Raw genomic sequence first — 19,297 nt, 5'->3', positions numbered from 1 at the left:
TACAATTACTATAATATACTCAATTATAAAACATTATGTAATAACGCCGGCTAGACTATGCGTAAAATTAATATTAGTTCCTGTTGATGTTGTTTATATGAAGTTTGACTGATATTTTTTTTAAGTTTTTTTTTTTATTTTTTCGATTTTATTCAGACCTTTTTAACTCTACACGTAATATGCAATTCGTATTTTAAAAATCATACAATTGAGAATTTTTATTTTATGTTCATAAGCTACAGATTATGGTACCTAAATAATTAATAATTACCACGTAATTACACATGTGCATATTACAACTAATTAACTTTTCATCCCAACACTGTTCTCTAACACTAACCATTACCAAAAGTAACTAGTCTATTTACAAATCATTTACCATCCAAATCATATTAAACCGTCTATTATTTAATACATTTAGCCCAACAAAGCGCAGCCTCCGTTACCTGTACGACAAGTGGATGCCATCACGTATGCTATTGTTCCACCCCCCTCTGGGCACCTGATTGTTCGGACACGTAGCTATGCCCGTGTGAAATAGCCGATATTGGAGCCTTTAGACTTTGTGCCTGAAAAACGTTCCTAATGAAGATTGAATTTTGCACGTGATTGTGCCCGCTTGAGAGTTGTTTGATAAAAGTAATCAATACTATTAAATTTAATCCGAATTTTCTTAGTCTACAGGTTTTACTGTAGAGTTAAATAAGTTTTCCCATGATCAGATTTTTTATGTTTCAATACATACAAAATCGCAAAATTCTAAACTACAAATTGAGAAATTTAATACCTATAAGACGTAAGCTTAGTTTTTTGAAGAACAAATAAAAATATTTCAACTCAATAAAAATTACTAAGTATGTATCTACATAAATATTTTAGAAATAAAACAGATTTTCATTTATTTATGTAGAGTTTACAAAACTCTATCATTTGCATAATAATATTATACCTACTTTATTTTCCTAAATTAAAGTATCGTTTGTGCCTACAATTGAAAAGTATAATTTAAAGGTAGAGTTGTAGAGATCGAAGGTAAAAAGTAAATTTTATATCTTCCTATGACTCTACCTTTTCATTTTATAAATAGTGTGCATGGATATTTGATTTAAAATAAAATCAAGTAAGTCGCTCTATCCAAATCATAAGTATGAAACTTCTTACAATACACCACAATCTTGATCTGAAAACAAACAGTGCAGGACAAAGTGCGTGTCACGAGCGCAACGGCCTAGCCAGGGCCGCGGCCGAGCCGCCCAACGCAAGGCAGACGCCACCGCTGCGCCGCCATGGGAAAATCAGGCTTCGCCGGCCCCTCCGCGCGCCATTGGTCCGCCCCAACCCGCCCCGCTCCCCACCAGCACCCATAAATACGATGTCGCACCGCGCATCACTTCATTCCTCGCTCGCATTTTGCCTGACGTACGCGTCACGTGTGTGTAAACAAGTGTTCGTGTTTAGTGATTATCACGATGAAAGCCATAACGGCAGTGTGCGCGACCGGAGCGTCCGTCCCGGCTATCGCTAGCGGTCGGGTGCAGAGGCACAGGGACGGAGAGAACGCTGAAATACAAATGTATCTCTCGAAACTTCAGGATCTTGTACCCTTCATGCCGAAAAACAGGCGGATTTCGAAGCTGGAAGTAATTCAGCATGTCATCGATTATATTTGTGACTTGCAATCGGCTCTGGAGAACCACCCCGCGGTGGGTCAATTCGAGGCGGAGGCAGCGTTGGCGCCTGCGTGCTCGTCTCCCCCGAGGCCTCGTCGCCGCCCGCTCGGCCCCAGACCTGCCCCAAACACCATTCTCCCCGCTGAAAAATCCCCTGTAACATCATCAACACATCACATCAGTCATACGGTAAGCTTCAGTTTCTTCAAACTATTCTTTAGTTTACATTATTTAGAATTAAGTCGTAGATACAATCTTATATATAAAAATGAATCGCAAAATGTGTTGGTAAGCGCATAACTCGAGAACGGCTGAACCGATTTCGATAATTCTTTTTTTATTATATTCCTTGAAGTAAGAGGATGGTTTTTATGTAGAGAAAACGTAAGTACCACGGGCGAAGCCGGGGCGGACCGCTAGATACAATAATATAACTATATTTTTCGTATTAAGTCGTAGATACAATAATATATATAATATAGTTTGTAAAGTATTTTTAAATTGCCATTTTAAATATCGAACAAGCTCACCGCTCGAATAGAGATTGCATAAAAAGTTAATGAAATCGGCCATGTCTGTGTTTTTGCTGCGCGCACCTGCGTGTTTCGCAAGCGCGGGAAGGTAAATGTAAAAGCGGAGATGCTGACAGTTTCACAACAAGTGACGTATGGCTTATCTAAATTGTAGAGTCATAGCGCCTTTCATAATATTCAATTATTTAAAATTAATTTATATTCCAAATACCTATGTGCTCTATGTAAGATAGAGCCATCTCACATAGAGCTTTAATGAAATTAAAATAACCTGAAAATCTTGATATAATAACTTCATAATAACTTCATCGTTTCCAATCTAACTATATAGGTATGTCGTTGCGCAATAATTTCATTTCACTCTTGAACGTACATAATAAAGTGCAAGATAGGTAAACAAGAAGTCAATGTAGACCGCTATCCGCGTGCGTGACTGTTTTGAATTTCAGCCTTGAAGCGAGCCACCTGCGCCGGCGCCGCGTAAACGACCGTGTACTGACACGATCTGAATATTCAACATATTATATTTATTCTACCTCGTTTGGTATTCCCAGTGACACCTGCGTGATTGCCATTTCGCTAGTCCTTTAACTTCACTGAAACGTATAATAAAATGTATCGCATCGATTGTACCTTACACGTATTTATCTTAATGTGAGTCAACTGTTAGCGCAATAAACGTTCTTTTAATATCTAACATGCAGCGCAGCGAGATTGCTATGTCGGTGTCTGAGCAGGTGCATCTCGAAGGATTTATATGTACCGCCGTACAAGCCCCCGGCAATGCGTGCTCGTTAATACTTGGTCGCGCCACGTAAATTTTAATCACTGCCAGTTGTTGGTAATGTTCAAAACAAACGTGATTTAGGAGACACAAGCTGCTGTCCACAACGCGAAGAGAGTCGGTACACTGTGATCTCATACATCTTCGTAAAGCTGAAATTTAGCCCATCACTTGAGTTGAGTGCAATCTCGAAGACCTATTTATTCGTCTCTTTAAAAAGATTCGGCGTTGAATTTGTATTTCAAATGTAATAAGAACAATGCCTTGTATTATTTTTATTGTATTGAAATGATTACCAATACGGAATTGCCTATGGCGGTATTGCGTTTAAGATGCCGCATACAAATCAACATTAGTTTATAGTTATTAAAAACTTGTTAGTCAAAGGCAACAACTTAATGCCGTAGGCGCCGGCAACAACGCGCTATATCAACGAACCCGATATTATTTACTTATACAAGGAACTGTCGGAATGTCGACTGATCTAACCGCATTCTTGAATATAAAATCAAACTTACAAGGACACTGGGCATTATTCGAGCTCTATATTACTGTCTGCAATGAACAGATTAATGGAAAAAAACTTAATAAAAACAAGACTTGAATCGTGTCGGAATTTAAAACACCGTCGTGGTCGTGAGGCGGCATTTCACGGCGATATCTCGCCGGGCATCGCTGTGCCAGAAACCTCGGTCACGATCATACACCACGGGGTACTATCGCGAAACGAGACAGTAAATTGTTTCCCGCAGCTGCCTCACGACCGTGAGACTTTAGAAACGAGTTAATCGCCGTTTTCAATTTTTACATAGTTATCTCCTATGAACAGAAACAGTTCTAATATCAATTTCTCAATTTACCCTTTCACGACTGTAAATGCCAATACGAACGTGATCAACGAAATTGACTTTTCGCTCCAACCATAATAAGCGGTTAAGTACCAATAATAATGAAAGCTAGGCGTGTAATCCTGCACAACTCACCCTTTATTACGACACAATGGGCGACACCCTACTTGATAATCGTAACCCACAATTTAAGGACATGATAATATCTGTGTATACTAATGAAGAAGCGATACATTTTAGTATTCTTTAAATTTTAAAAATGTGAATACATTGTTCTTTCAATCTCAATAATTATATTTGTAAAGGAACTCAGTGTAATAATATCGCAATGTGTAAGTGAAGGAGGCACTAACCGGCCTCCCACGCAACGCGTCTCAGTCAGCAATCAAGACAAGCGACACTAACGCCAGGTGTTCGCGCCCACGTTCGCCGCTCACTCGCTCCTCTGAATAATATCTTTGTCTCCTAACCTCACGCATAAATCGCGCACGTGAAAGTTTTACGATCACCTTTATGTTTCTCCGAACTAATAAACTTAAGAAGTTACCGTAGACAATGCGAGACCGCGAATGTTGGGTTTGCACGTGCATCAATTTCTCCGATAGCACGGATTTCATCGACCACGATCGATCGAGGGCATTGTGCGGGTAACGGTCGTCACAGCTGCGCGTAACTACACGTGACGACGCCGGTGGCGGATAGCTAAATAAATGCAACGTACCTATTCATTATCCGACAATGCTGCTCTCATAAAAGGATTTCACGTGTTCGCTTGCGAAGTCCCGATCCGTTTGGGACATGTGTGCTCTCCCTTTGGTATGTCCGTAAATAGGGATCGGCCACGTGCGGCCGTTCAGCTGTGTCGCGGATGTGCAGGGACGGGAAACGGTAATCAAACACTTACTGATACTCCGATACGTAACCAGCTACTGCTCGATAGCAATACCGCTGGACTATTAACTCGATTGATATTAACATGTGTCCGAGGGACGTGGCATGTGTCAATTGAAGTAAATTGGGGTAGAAAAATAATAGGCTTATTGACCGGACACTAATGAATTAAAACAGTGTTGAAACACAGCACATATGCGCTGACAGATGGCCGGACGCAGGCGGGATGCGCATGTGCCACCCGATACATTGCTAGTCGCAATACACAATCAGTAATAACTTTAATAACCCGTATACATCGACATCCTCATTATTTTTTTCCGTCTACATGCTTAATTTCATTTGATACTTATTTTGTTTTCTTTTTGTTACAGACTCCAGACAAACAAGACCAGCTGGACAGGCCGATGTGTTAAGATTAAGGTTTAGGTTAAGGAAAATAATTTATAAAGAAGAGAATATTATACGTGAAAGTGCATGATATGCGCTTCGGAGGTGTGTACTCGGGGATCAGGAGACCCTCGGGCCGGGCGCCTCTAGCATCAGTTCCAGTGAAAATCATCTCGCGATGATATCCTAAGTTCGATCTCGTTATGATCAATAATCTATATAACTTAATTTCGTGGCATTACGCAGAAGACTAGAAGACTTAGCATTGCAATGCAATCGATCGCCGTGGCGCGGCGCCTCGCTGCGCCGACGCGATTTGTTTTGTTATAATGTTTTATGCAAAAAGCTTTACTAGTTATTAACCTAGGCGGGTGTACGTGAACACGTTTGTAAATAATGTTATGTTGAGTTGTTTACGACATGTATAGTATAAGTCACTTTCATATTCGGTATTAATGTTCAGATACAGCACGATAAATTCGTACAAAGTCTATAGTGTAAAATTTTCTGCTTATTTCTTACTTTTAAGTTTAAAACGATGCTTCCATTTATATCAAAGATGTAAATCGATTTTAAGTTGATTTACCTATATTATTTTATTTTAAGTTAAAATTCTTGAGTGTGATTATGCATGGCGATTTTGTTGCTAAATAGATTATGGGTTTATTATTGGTTATTGTACAAAACGCAAAAGAAATCTATTATTAATTTATAAATACGCGTGTTGTACAGACTAATATGTAAATAGTGTATGTAAAAAATATATGAAAAATTAGCAAAAATTATAAAATTGGAGACCTTTTATGATTTTATTTGAATATAAGGTGAAAATGCTTTAATTATCTTAAATAATTTACTTATGGTGTATTATGATTTACATAGACTGTTATAGTTTTAGTTATTATGGGTATGTTTGCTAGCGGTCAGACTATGTATTGTTAAAGAATATCAATGTATGTGATACTATTGTATGGCTGACAATCACTAACAAGATTCACTTATGAAACATCGTGAGACATTCTTGCAGTTTGTTCTGCGTAAATAAAAACTATAAATAAATATAATATATAAATATGTGCATCGTTTAGTGACTGTCAGATCACATAGGAGCCAGTATGTGTACTGTTTGGCTAAGTAATTTTCAATCAACGTCACAAACATAATGTATCGTTTTCTACTATTTTGTCAATTTCCATGTTTCTTTTATATGTCGCACTGATTTTTGTGTAATTACCTGCAAACAAAAGATGAGAAAATAAAAAATAATACAATATATTCAATCTTTTTCTTTAAGTTTTCTTTATCCTATATGACATGATGGTAAAATTTAAGAAACCTGAATTCTAAGACACAGATACTCAATTAAAATAAGGAATGTATTTAATACACAAAAAAGTAGACTAATTATTGTCTAACAAAGCATTATTTAGCACCTACGTTCCTTACTTACTTCAAATACGATAATTTTAATTAACAAAAATTGACAAAAATAGTAAATTGACTAAGTATTTAAAAATGGTCATGAAATTACAGGATCAAGACAACACAAAATTGAAAATACCTATTTGCGCATTGAGATACGCATTTTACAGTTTAATCCACCAAAAAATTGTAGTCAAATTTATCCAATATACTTATAAAAATTAAAATTATAAGATTGCTTATTAAAAAAACATATTTTTGTTAAGTCAACAAGTAGGTAATAGGTATGTCCATAGAATACCTATAACATAATTGATACACCTAATATCATTTCTTGGATAAAAGAGCAAAAGGTATCAAAAGCTTGCAATTTTACAGTAGTAGCAATTAATTAAATTTAAATTATTGATCAAATGTTCGACTAAGTATGTGGTTTAAAATATATCTAGTAATTTGTCTATTAAGTAATATTAAAAAAATGTAAAGTGGACACAACAAACGGATGCAAAGATCACGCGATTGCATCACGGCCAATTATCGCGACTACAATATTTGGTCAGCTGCGTGTGTAACATTCAACTATTATTGCTTTCACGCGAATATCACATTAACCGTTAATTTTATAACGTTTAAAATCGCTTGAACAATCACCACTCCGCATGACAAAGAAAAATAAACCGTATCTTTAAGAACTTGGTTCTCAAATTCAATTAAATAATAATCCACAAAATTATAAGCGTTTGCTAAACATTAGCTCAATGTCGTCAACGTCAAACAATACGGTTAATTGCTATTGTAAGGTAAATGAATATAAAGGTAAGTAAATTTTATAAAAAAGCGTTGACACGACCCTGCCAGGATTCGAACCTGGAATCTTCTGATCCGTAGTCAGACGCGTTATCCGTTGCGCCACAGGGCCGATGGAGACGGGTGTCGAAAATAGGCTAGATATCCAAAATGTTATATCTAGGTAAATATAATTTTAAATTATTCACATATTCATATTCGCAATTATTTATTATCTGCTAAGTAAATCTGTAAATAAAGGAGCAATGTTATGCAAGCAAATTGTGTAATGTGTGCACAGTGTTGACGTTTTCCTTCGTGCTAAGTGCTGATTAAAATTCATAGTTTAATAGCATATCTTTATTTTACTACATTTAATAATAATACAGCTCTGTTTTTTCAGTCTTCATATTCCAAATATGTGCCTGATGACTACTAATTCATTGAGGTAAATAGCGAATTTTCTGTAACGGCTGGCAACGATTTTAAAATTTAAAATTTAAATAGATGAGTAACTAACCCAACGCATGATATTAAAGTTGTTTTTTTTTTGTATCTAAACAAAATTATTAGGTTCCACTCATTCTAGAGATTTCTCTACTATCCTCCATAAATACATACAATAGTATAACATTGAAAACCACCATACAAAACACACACCTAGAAGGTCACCAGGAAAAACGGCACTCGAACACAGCTAGCAGTAACCGGATCGAATCTTTCGTTATCGTTGCTGATAAGCTAATGCGATTACACAGGTGTGCCTGCACCGACCTTAGCTATGCCTACGTGTGTATTGAGATAGGGATGATAATATTAAGGAAATTCGACTGGAAAATTAATTTATATAGTAGTAATTAGTTAATTTATATAGTAGTAATTAGTATAGTAAAAATACAATAAAGTAACGGTAAGATACCTAACAAAAACTTCGAATATTTGGCTCTGCCTTATTTTAAGTTCATGTAAGTAATAGACATACTCACCTCATATCTACTATTCCCAAATGTAGAAAAACTACATCACAGCACTTAGTTCTAAGCATATATTAAACGATAATTTATGTGGTGTTTATTTTATTTTTTATCACATGATGAGCGCCTTCCGCAAGTAACCAGACTAATAAAAAACAGAATGACTTCACAAAAACACTGATTTTAAACATCATAACTGTATTTATTCTATACGGAAACAAAGTCTACTCCAAATAATACATTGTTTACCGCTATTAGAATTTGAGTAAATAGTTGTTTATCATCTGTTTAGCAACATATCCCAGCTGTAAGGATATGGATGATTAACATATTTCAGACAATACGAAACACTAAGAACACAGGTGTTAGGCAGTCGTGTTATATCATTGTATTATAAGTACGGCCATATGGTCGTATGGTCATAGTTATATGTACGTCACGCTTGATATGTGGAACTGTTGAGTCAATCTGGGAGAAACCGCACTCCTATAGAATGTCAATCAAATGTCTATGATACGTCTGTAACATTTATCTACTTAGAAAAGAAAATTATTTTTTTATTATAAAGCAAAAAAATATTCCACAATCCTTATTCTCACTAGTTCTTACTGTCCTTTTTTCCTTATCAATGTTATAAATACGAAAGTGTTGGTTTGTTCGTCTTTTTTTCTTGTCGCAAAGGAGTAAGGACCGATCTTTTGGCATAATTTTGCTATTTCGAGATCGGTAGTCTACAATCTACATATTAGGTACTGCTGTGAAAATCTCATCTCATTCCCATAGGAATTTCCTTATACTACACGGACAAAGCCGCGGAAAACAGCTAGTCGATATAATTAGTAATTACACACAATAATATTTAATTTGTTATCATATCTTGCGGATGTTGCGGCTAGGTGCGGCCGCACTTCAGCTTTTGGTCAAAACATATTGGACAAGTTTTTACGACGATAACGATTTATGATAAATACTGTAAATCTTTGAGTATAAGTTTAATTTTTTTATAATTGTTTTGGATTGAATTATATAACTTGTGTGGGTATTATAATATATAGTCGGTAATTATTTCAGTTATTAAAGTACCAAAAGCTGTCCTTTTATGTAAATACTTAATAATGTAAATACCAATACAATACTTGTACCAATTATCGGGTAGGTATCGTAGTAGTTGAGGATAGGACATGTATTGAGGATAGGACATGTAGGTATAGGTACGTCTATACTAGCAGGCGTAAACTTTCTTCCAGATACATTTACTAAATAGGTAGAAAAATCACTCCCTAATCTAATATTTAAATAAGGATGAGATGCATTGTTGTCGTTAAGAAAATCTGCCACGAAAATTGCGTAATAATTTTTGATTCTAGCTTACAAATTGGAATTTCTTCACACGTTCTCATGCATGGTTACAAAATATTACACGTCTATGCCCATTTTTGAAAGATTCTGAAAAACCTACATAAATCTATACTTACCTTGTAGCAACCGGCTACATGCACATGAACAAATATTCGGCTCTGCGTCTCAGTATCGCACTACGCGGAACGTAATCCTATTTATTTTCGAGTCAGTTATCAAGTTGTATATATAATAAATTGATAATAATTTCTAAGATATAGCGGTGCTCGAACAGGTGGTGCGGCAGGTGTTTGCACTTGTGTGGTGTATGCGCACCGAGACTGATAAGAATATTGATAAGAGCCTTTGTAATCCTTAAGTCCCCGCATATCATGTTTGTGAGACACTTGCTCTATTTACGGCTACGTTTTAATTGGGTTCTTGTTGTAAAATAACACTTTGAGAAAGGCTTGCATTACAATCAAATGGTTGTCCTACTAGGATTATAAGCAAAAAATTTGTTGTTTTAAATTAATGTTCTCGTTAAGAAAAATGAATATCGTCATTGTGCGGGGCACAATGACGATATTCATTTTTCTTTATTCATTCTTACTTGAATAGGAGTAACAATAACTAGTTAATTTATTCTCCAAATAACAATTGTATATTAGTTATAATATTCATCTACAAACATAATAATATGTAGGTACCATTAGTCATTAGGCGTGGATTTTATGTACATAGAATAAAAGCAATTAAAATGAAATCGTCGTTGCAGATTGATTAATTTTATACGGAATTATAAATTTATCGTTGTTTTTCTGAACCTTATCTCTAAATAACATTATTTTAAGTGCGGATGTACTTGATGTACCGTATTGCAATAAAATATACCTCATCCTGTAGAATGGAGACATATCAGCAATAAAACTAGAAAGCTATCAATGTCTATAAAGCAATATTCGTCAATCGTCATGAAAGAGTAACGGTGTTATTTAACTATTCGCTTTTGCTACCAAGAATATGCCAGTATAATTTTGAAGAAATTTCATTAACTAAATATATAGTAAACCAATAAAAATATCCAAAAAAACCCAATACATGATTATTAACATTTAACAAAGAATACTGTAGTACGTAACATTCTTATTAATTACTTGAGTCTAGTTCTTTCAAAACAAAATTTCATTTTAATGACATTTTTAACCTATTGAGCGACCGAAGTTTTATGAATTATTGAGGCGAAAGAATTTACATATTACATTGGATAATACTTAATTTTTCTAAAAATATGTAAATACAAATTATTTATTCGACGTATGATTTATCAACTGCTAGGTTATAGTCAATTTTCATTCATTATAAAAGTAATAAATACTCAGGTCAGTTTACATGTACTCATAATCATGAACCGTGCTAATTCAGATAGATAAAGGGATAATGTACTGCGAATTGATAAAACAGCAATCATGTTTTAATTACACATAAATACCTTAAGTACTTAAATAAAGTTGACGTTACGATATTACTACGGAATATTATTAGAATAAACAGTAACTGCGTCACTTTGACTGATAACACGGTATCAGTCAGGTGTACGCACTAAAAATGTACCAAATGTACTGTGATGTGGGTTTTTGCCTTGTACATATTGTTAAGTACAAACGAAATAAGTACATAGTAAATAGAAGAAATGAATGGAGCTTTTAAATGGCTTTTTTGTATTTGAAGCTTGAACTTCATATTTTCTATATTCAGATTAAAATTATTATAATTTCTAAATGCTTATTTGAAAATGCTCTACAAATTTTGCAGATTTAAGCTCCGTGTCCCTGATAATTTCAAACAAATGATTTATTTAGGGCGCGTCAAACGTGTTGACCTCTCACGCAAACTGTAACGACCGTAACATTTATAAATCTTTGATATTAATCATCCTTTATCTTTATAAGTTTGAACTACCTGTATATACCAACTATTACTGCCTCATGCCTGAAACTAATAATATTATAATAGTGAAGGAAAATATCTTCTACTCGTTTAATATTCACCCTGTTTCTGTATTTATATTCAATTTCGATTAGGAATTACTGGTATATAGAAAAAGATGATGGTTCTATTCCACAAGGCATAGACGAGTCTGCTAAGGTTTTAAATATTCAAAGGGTGTAAAGGGCAACATCGTGCATATTTCCCAAGGGCCTAGGGGTCTTTGGCTGCCCTTTCATATTCCTAATACATAATTCTATATTTAAAGAAGAAGAATACGTAATGGTCTGGTGAAAATTATTTTATCTGTTATCTTCTCTCAAGGTATATTAAAGCCTTATTCAAGGGAAAGATTTTTAACAAATAGATACATGAATACTTTATTACTGTTTGTTTTAATGTTATATTAAATTTTTAAATATTGATGTAACCACATAAAAATTGTGAATATTTTAATATTTCTATAAGACAAAGCTGAATATTGTAACAAATTCTGATAGAGCTTCATAAATAAAATAAATGTCAATCAGGTACCTACTTCTATGTTACAATATGATGTTTAACTACAAAGCTTGATGTAGGTTTAAGATGTATTCATTATATCTCCAGATAACATATTTTTAATTTCTCTCTTGACAAATAATGATAAAAGAACATTATGTATCTGTAACGGTTTATATGGTAGGATGTGATTGCTACATGCAGTGTTACAACAAGCCTTGTAATTACATTGTTTTGCGTTGTTTTATGCCATTGTTGCGTGTTCGCCATAACAATACATTATGACACTACGTAATTAAGTTTCAGCTGCTTTATTTCATGTCTAGTTACTAGTGTTAGGTAGTTTAAGTTTGACCCGTAAGTGACTGTTATTTTCTTGTCATCATTACATATGATGTTGCCTGATGCCTCTAATATTTTACGTTAAATGAGTAAGATAATAAATATATCAATCAAAAATCGATAAACACATTGAAAAATAATTAAAATTCGGGATGAAAAGGAAGTACCAATCACTATAAAAGATAACTCTGTCTTTAAGTGCAGCCAAAAAGCTTTCCTTTTCACGAAAAATATGTCATCTTAGTTATCATAGTTTAAATTATTTTACCATATTCTATTGTACCAAATCTATGAATATCACAGGTAAACTCCTTATAAGAATATTCAATATAGTGTACGATGACGTATGCGACCTCATGCAGCGGAAGTGATGGCCCAGTCACCTCGCATTGTGTACCTACCGCTTATCTAAAACGCATGCAAGTCTATTTTTAGTCCAGCCATAGTCAGTAACTGGTTCTCTATGGTTTTCCTAATTGTTAAGATGCGTATGTAATGTATTATACTATTAGATACCGTTTTTTGCTTTATTTATTTGCATAGATGTTTTCCGTTTTTATCACTCGCATGCACATCACGTGATTGCAGGTGTTGAGTTATCTCTTCCTCATAATGCAAATTTTTTTGGTGTATTTCATACACTTCAAGTTTACACGACAAGAAGAAGCATGCCTTTCTCTATAGTGCCCTCTACCAATTAACGAAAATAACCACGTAATACCACTACAATCGCATTTTTTTTCCAAATGGAGTAGAGTTATTCTCGCATTTATTATATACCATTTTAGATAATTTAATTGCGTTTCTGAAACGAATTCCAACTAATCATCTAATGTGATTTGTGACCACGATAACGATAGCAATCAATCAATCCATGTTAAATGTTATCGATAAAGTACCGATTTTTTTTTAATAAATGAACCACTTTTTAAACTGTAACCCAAATATATCTTGAACGATACAAACACGATCGCATAAAAACAAAAAAAACATACGCCTTGCCATATTATTATTGACTCAGACTGTAGTGAAATTCCACCAAATCGCTCAAAATCATTCTCAAGTCTCTACACCATATTTTTATCAGTCCAAAGTTAATCAACCAGTACACACAGATACGTACGTTGTAATTAACATCGTTTATTTACACACCAAGAACACAAATCAAAGTGAAATAGCAGTGGGCAATTCGACATGACACTAACGTTGTAGATGGCTCACAATTCACAAAATGAGGAGCGCTCGTACTAAATATAACACAAAAAATAAATGGTAACTGTATTGTAATTTGTAACATGTTTGTAACATTAGGTTGTATTAATGATGGAGAGAGTTTGAAGGTTTTTTTCAAGTATTGCATAACCACCTTGAGAAGTTCATGATCTGAAGGTAGTTGTTGCATAATGGTTGCATAGATGAGTAGGTAGTAGGTAGTTGGTTGGTTGCGCTTGCGCCGGATACCTACAGTAGATACATAATTCTATTTAAGACATTGGAAAAGTATCCACCACTAAGCTTTATTTTGAGAGATTTTTTCTTGACAAAACCAAACATTTTGTAAAGGAATTTAAGTGCTACCTATCATTATAATATTGTACACTGTCTTTAAATTATTTGTACCTACACATTGCAATTACCTACATAATTATTAATTGTGTATGCGTACAAGCTAATAAACTTCTATAAAAAGACTATAACTATTTAACGCACACAGATAAACATAAAAACTACAAACAAAATATCACGCCGAATAATGAACTCCAAAGTTCTTTTAGCTAAAAGAAAATTAACGATGACGGATAGCTCATCACGTGTCCGACTGAAATAGATAACACTCTCGAGTTAATTAATTTCATTGCTAAACATTCTCGCTTACATTTCGACATTAAAACACGCACTAAATGTACCTATTGTACTGTGTACATATATTTTGCTTTCAATTCTTAAAATAAGATAAGATATCTGCGTGAAAAATTTATAAACAATTTTACATGAATTTACGGATATAACAATAGGTATACCTACTTTTTACATCGTGATAAGTAGGTAATTTGTTAATCAAAATAATATTATAGTGATAATATTCTTAGTTTGCAAGTAAATAGTTTTTTTGTTAATCGCCGTAATACCTAACTACTAGGTACACAGTACACACCTGTTTTTCTTCTTGGTAATAAAGAAGATCAAGCGGTCGTGAAATGTAAATATCGTTCACGCACGCTACTGATGCAGATGTACCAATTCTTTAATAAATAACATAAATTATAGTAAAAACTAGCTTTCCGCCCGCGGCTTCACCCGCGCAGTCAAAGAAAAACCCGCATAGTTTCCGTTCCCGTGGGATTTCCGGAATTGCGTCACTTTCCCGGGATAAAAAGTAGCCTATGTCCTTTCTCGGGTATCAAAATATCTCCATACCAAATTTCATGAACATTGGTTCAGTAGTTTAGGCGTGATTGAGTAACAGACAGACAGACAGAGTTACTTTCGTATTTATAATATTAGTATGGATTCTTCATATCATAGTGTTTAATTTAGAAAGTTTACTATCAGCAGTCGTGGCCGAGCGGTTAAGGCGTCTGACTAGAAATCAGATTCCCTCTGGGAGCGTAGGTTCGAATCCTACCGACTGCGGACTCTTTTGTTTTATTTTTTCATCTAATAATATTTAAAACTTATATATATTTACTTACAAAACGCAAAAATAATATAGTTGATGATTTTTAACCATTTTATAACATTATTAACATTTCTCAGTATATTTACCAGTTTCAGAAAAGGCTAAAGCTGAATTTCCAAGAAATATTCGCATGAAACGTTGCTCAAAGTAATAAAATTAACAAGCGTCCGCGTCCCACTCATTGATCGCTTCAGAGATGGCTGTCCTCAGGCTCTCATTAGGCGCAGTGCACGTGCGCCGCCCACGGCATCGGCCATCGCATACTTTAGGCTACGTCCACATTAACGACTTAGCGGCTTATAGCTCCAAGATTATTATACCTCACGGCTATATATGTGAAAGCCGTCTCACTAAACAGTTGCGGAACATGACGGCGTGTAAGATACAATGTTGTTTGAGTTCCCGACATAAGGTATTCAACGAAACACTTATTACAGTTCTGTTAATGAAATACTTTGTTATAAAGTGCTCAAAATCATAACAGAAGAGTTAACAAAATGAATACAAGTTACAATAAGTGTACAAACTCTTGCATGGTTACATAATAATGTTTTCTCGTCATACTATACATTCGTAGTGTACACAGGTGTTTAAAGTTATGTAAACATCAGAATATTTTGTATCTCACAAAGTACACAACACTTTTGACTGACAGATTTTTTACAAACAGTCTAGCAACATGTCGTTATTACGAACAATTATTTATTCGTTGGATAGTAAGTGTATAAAAACACAATTTGCGCGAAATGAAACACTAAACCACATTATCTCCAACCAACTGGCACCCTGGACAAAATAACTTTTCGTCATGGGATTACGAGTCCGTACCAGGGATTTAAGGTTTCATTACTTCTTCCCCATCTCTATGTCCCCTACTCAATGTTCTCCATTTACTTTAAACAATTTATTTGTTTCTTTTATCAACGGCGAGTAGAATTTACACCTTTTAAATTATAAGTATGTTTAAAAATCAATTATCATCAATAGTAACAAATCTACATAGAAAGCCAATTGACATTTTTTTTTAATGCACTGCATCAGATAAACTTTTTGAGAAAAGAATCTCAGATAAATTAAAAATTCTGTGTATGTTGTGTCATTTACAAAAATATAGTAAAATAAAATAGCACATACTTAGTGAAAAAATAGTTTTCACTCATTAAATTAACATTTTGCAGCTCTCTCAAATTACATCGACGCCCATGAGCTGCAATCGATGAAGGTCGATCGGAAAAGCTAAAAGCGTGAGATTGTTCTCTAAACCTCATAGTATGGGACAAAGAGGGAAACTGCACTGAGGGGCACGACGATACAAGGGAGCGTAGCGATGCGAGACCTCTAATATACAAATATTGCGGACGAAATGAATATATTCGCCCCTCGAACAAGTGCAGCACTTGATTATGTCGACGTTATGAATGTATGGAGTAATTCGATGGGATACTTGAGACGTTATGATTACGACATTGTATATCTATTTCTTAAATTATGTGATCACTCGTATTTATAACGCTGGAGGAAATTATTAATCATAGTTATTTATTTTACGTATGTACAATGTACATAGGTAACTATATGCACATGCATTTTTGTATTTATGAAATTCATACAATAAGGGAGCATGTAAAGCACCTCATCCACAGTTAGAAAATGCGGTGTATTTATACTATAACACGTTTTACATAAATACGACATACGAAAATATACTAACACTCGGTATGTGCCTAATGTTTTAGCTCCAATTTTAACAGTTGTTACCAATCCAACCAATCCTTCTAACAGTGCGTCCCAAGTGTTCGCTAATACTCCATATGGCGTTATACAATGCGCGGCACATAAACAACCATTTTACTCTGAGCCCTAACACTCTTCACAGTTCTCTATAAAACACCCAGTTCAGGGGTCTTTGTATTTTGGATTAATATTCATAGTATTGTGAGGGCGGAAAACTGATGCAACGACATGTGCATGCATTAGGGATGATGACACAATCGGACACCAGGCGCTTATTGCTCGCAACTGGACTCATTGACGTCATAATGACATTATACTTCGCATTATGCACCAAATGTGACAAATATATAAAAATAACATCGCATAAAGTGGTATTAAGTATAACTCTATATCAAGTAGAGAGATGAATATCCCGCACACTTATTTTGTTCTCACTTCTCTAGATCACTCTAGATTGTGTTCTTAATCCACATAAATAATAACTTCTAAATAGAAACGAGGAACCCAAGAAAAATCGACAAATTATATTTTATTAATTTTTTATGTTATACACGTAAGTAAATACCTAAGTAATAATATTAAATAAAATATGATTTTGATCCAGTAAGTGGATATGTGAAGGTCGACCTTACAGATGAGAGATCTTACAGCTATTATTACACAATGTAATTATAACTAATCTTCTTATCACGCTTGACAAGTCATATCTTAAACAAACGATCCACCTGGGAATGCACTAAACAAATTTTCCCTTACTCAAAAGTACAGAGGTAAAGTACTTGACATGAGTCTTCCTAACTTTTTGATTAAAATAATACAAGGTTCCTTAAGACATTTTCAGGACAAAACACCGCACTGTAGGTATCACATAAATGTACAGAATTAAACATTTAGATGTAAATTATCTGCTCCACACCTGTTAACATTAATTTAATGAATTTATTCTCCTATTCGTCACAGTTGACTCTATTTACAATAATCGCCTTAAATAATTTTAGTATTCAATTTATTATTATAGCCTCGTACCTATAAAGATTTCGTAATGCAGTAATAACTTAAATCACATCCAACAATGTTGCCGTAGTTTCCGCATTTGCTGCAAAAACTTGAAAATCAGCTTTCTTATATGTATTTCATTATTCATATTTAAAAGTAGATAGATTTAGAATAAATCCATAAGTATATGTATGTATCAAGAATGAGTCCACTACATCTGACACCGTTCGCATAGTAAAATGTCATTACTCGATTTCCGACACCTGTGTCGATGTCGGCGCATTCTACAATCTCAAATTCCTTGAAGAGCCGGCACTCTGGCGCCGGTAAGCGACACCGATGAACCTGCATATTTCTATGTAATCAAATGCCTCATTACTGACCGCACCTATCAAACCACAATGTATGAGAAATAACGTGTTCATGACACACTATATGAGCAACAGAACGCTAAATCGAGTAACTTGGGAAGATTATCGCCAAATTTTATCAGTTGATGACCCCCTCAAGTGAGTTGCAGGTTTTTTATGAAAACTAAATGGTAACTAACCTTGTACTATCCCGTTCAGTTTACCTAATAAACATGTGAATGAAAAATGAAATACTTATACTGTATACATACCTCTATTATATTATTGGAAACAGGGTACAGACATAATACAATTGTGGCTAAGCTTATAAAAAGACAGTGTTCTTAAATTTCACCTCCTCCATGATGTTAGAAACGTGACATTGATCTCCGGAACACACTGTCATAAAATATGGGAGTACAACAATTTCTTTGAGCAAGATTTTACGTCTAATATTTGAGATTCTCACGGTGCAGCCCACTCACTTCACACCTCGACGACTAGAGAAAACATTGACGCAATGACTAAAATATGTTATAATCAATATTGAAACACAGGAAAATACAATTAATTAAGCATTTAATAAATTAAATATCTAAAATTAGAGTAAAACATATGTGACAAAACAGTTCATAAATCAATGAAAGAAAAAATGATGTTAAAATTTTAAAACCGTTATATTCCTATCAAGTACTTATCGATGCGAGTGTGAAAATTGACAAAATGTGCCGATATGGTTTCTGGCTTTGGAGAAACACTTGAAGTGTCTTTTTTTTTTTTTTTTGTGTGGTGTCTCTCAATGTTAGCCAGAAGGGCTTCTACATTTTAACGCGGACGCGGGGGTGAACTGAAGGTTCACCCTGGTAGCGACATGCACAAGGGCGTCCCCCCTTGACGGGGACCACGAACCTCGGCTTGAGCTGTCGCTTGAGTGGAGGAGGCCAGAAGGGCCCTAATCGGACGGGACTACTTGAAGTGTCGACGTAATAATTTAATACCATTGCCGTTCACACTTGGTTCGTATATATGAAATTCTTCAACTCAAAATAAAAACTACTTACGAAAAGCT

The 19,297-nt window shown here is 34.5% G+C and overlaps 1 protein-coding gene and 2 non-coding genes across 3 annotated transcripts; 2 read left to right on the top strand and 1 right to left on the bottom strand.

The window, feature by feature from the left end:
* Nucleotides 1-1,397: 1,397 nt before the first annotated feature.
* emc (Basic helix-loop-helix domain-containing extra-macrochaetae) lies at nucleotides 1,398-6,391 on the top strand. The gene is made up of 2 exons (XM_090107704.1): nucleotides 1,398-1,859; nucleotides 5,101-6,391. The coding sequence occupies exons 1-2, from the start codon at nucleotides 1,470-1,472 to the stop codon at nucleotides 5,140-5,142; spliced, it is 432 nt and encodes a 143-aa protein (XP_089963830.1). The 5' UTR covers nucleotides 1,398-1,469; the 3' UTR covers nucleotides 5,143-6,391.
* A 993-nt stretch (nucleotides 6,392-7,384) lies between these two features.
* On the bottom strand, nucleotides 7,385-7,457 carry TRNAR-ACG (transfer RNA arginine (anticodon ACG)). Its single transcript has one exon. It is a non-coding gene; the product is annotated as a tRNA-Arg (tRNA).
* A 7,563-nt stretch (nucleotides 7,458-15,020) lies between these two features.
* TRNAS-AGA (transfer RNA serine (anticodon AGA)) lies at nucleotides 15,021-15,102 on the top strand. The gene has a single exon. It is a non-coding gene; the product is annotated as a tRNA-Ser (tRNA).
* Nucleotides 15,103-19,297: the final 4,195 nt, after the last annotated feature.

The sequence above is a fragment of the Colias eurytheme genome, chromosome 12 (assembly GCF_061535395.1).
Source record: "Colias eurytheme isolate Ceu_HAF_F1 chromosome 12, ilColEury1 Martin Lab GWU primary, whole genome shotgun sequence".
In the NCBI taxonomy this organism is placed as follows: domain Eukaryota; kingdom Metazoa; phylum Arthropoda; class Insecta; order Lepidoptera; family Pieridae; genus Colias; species Colias eurytheme.
This window is presented reverse-complemented; position numbering and strand designations above follow the sequence as displayed.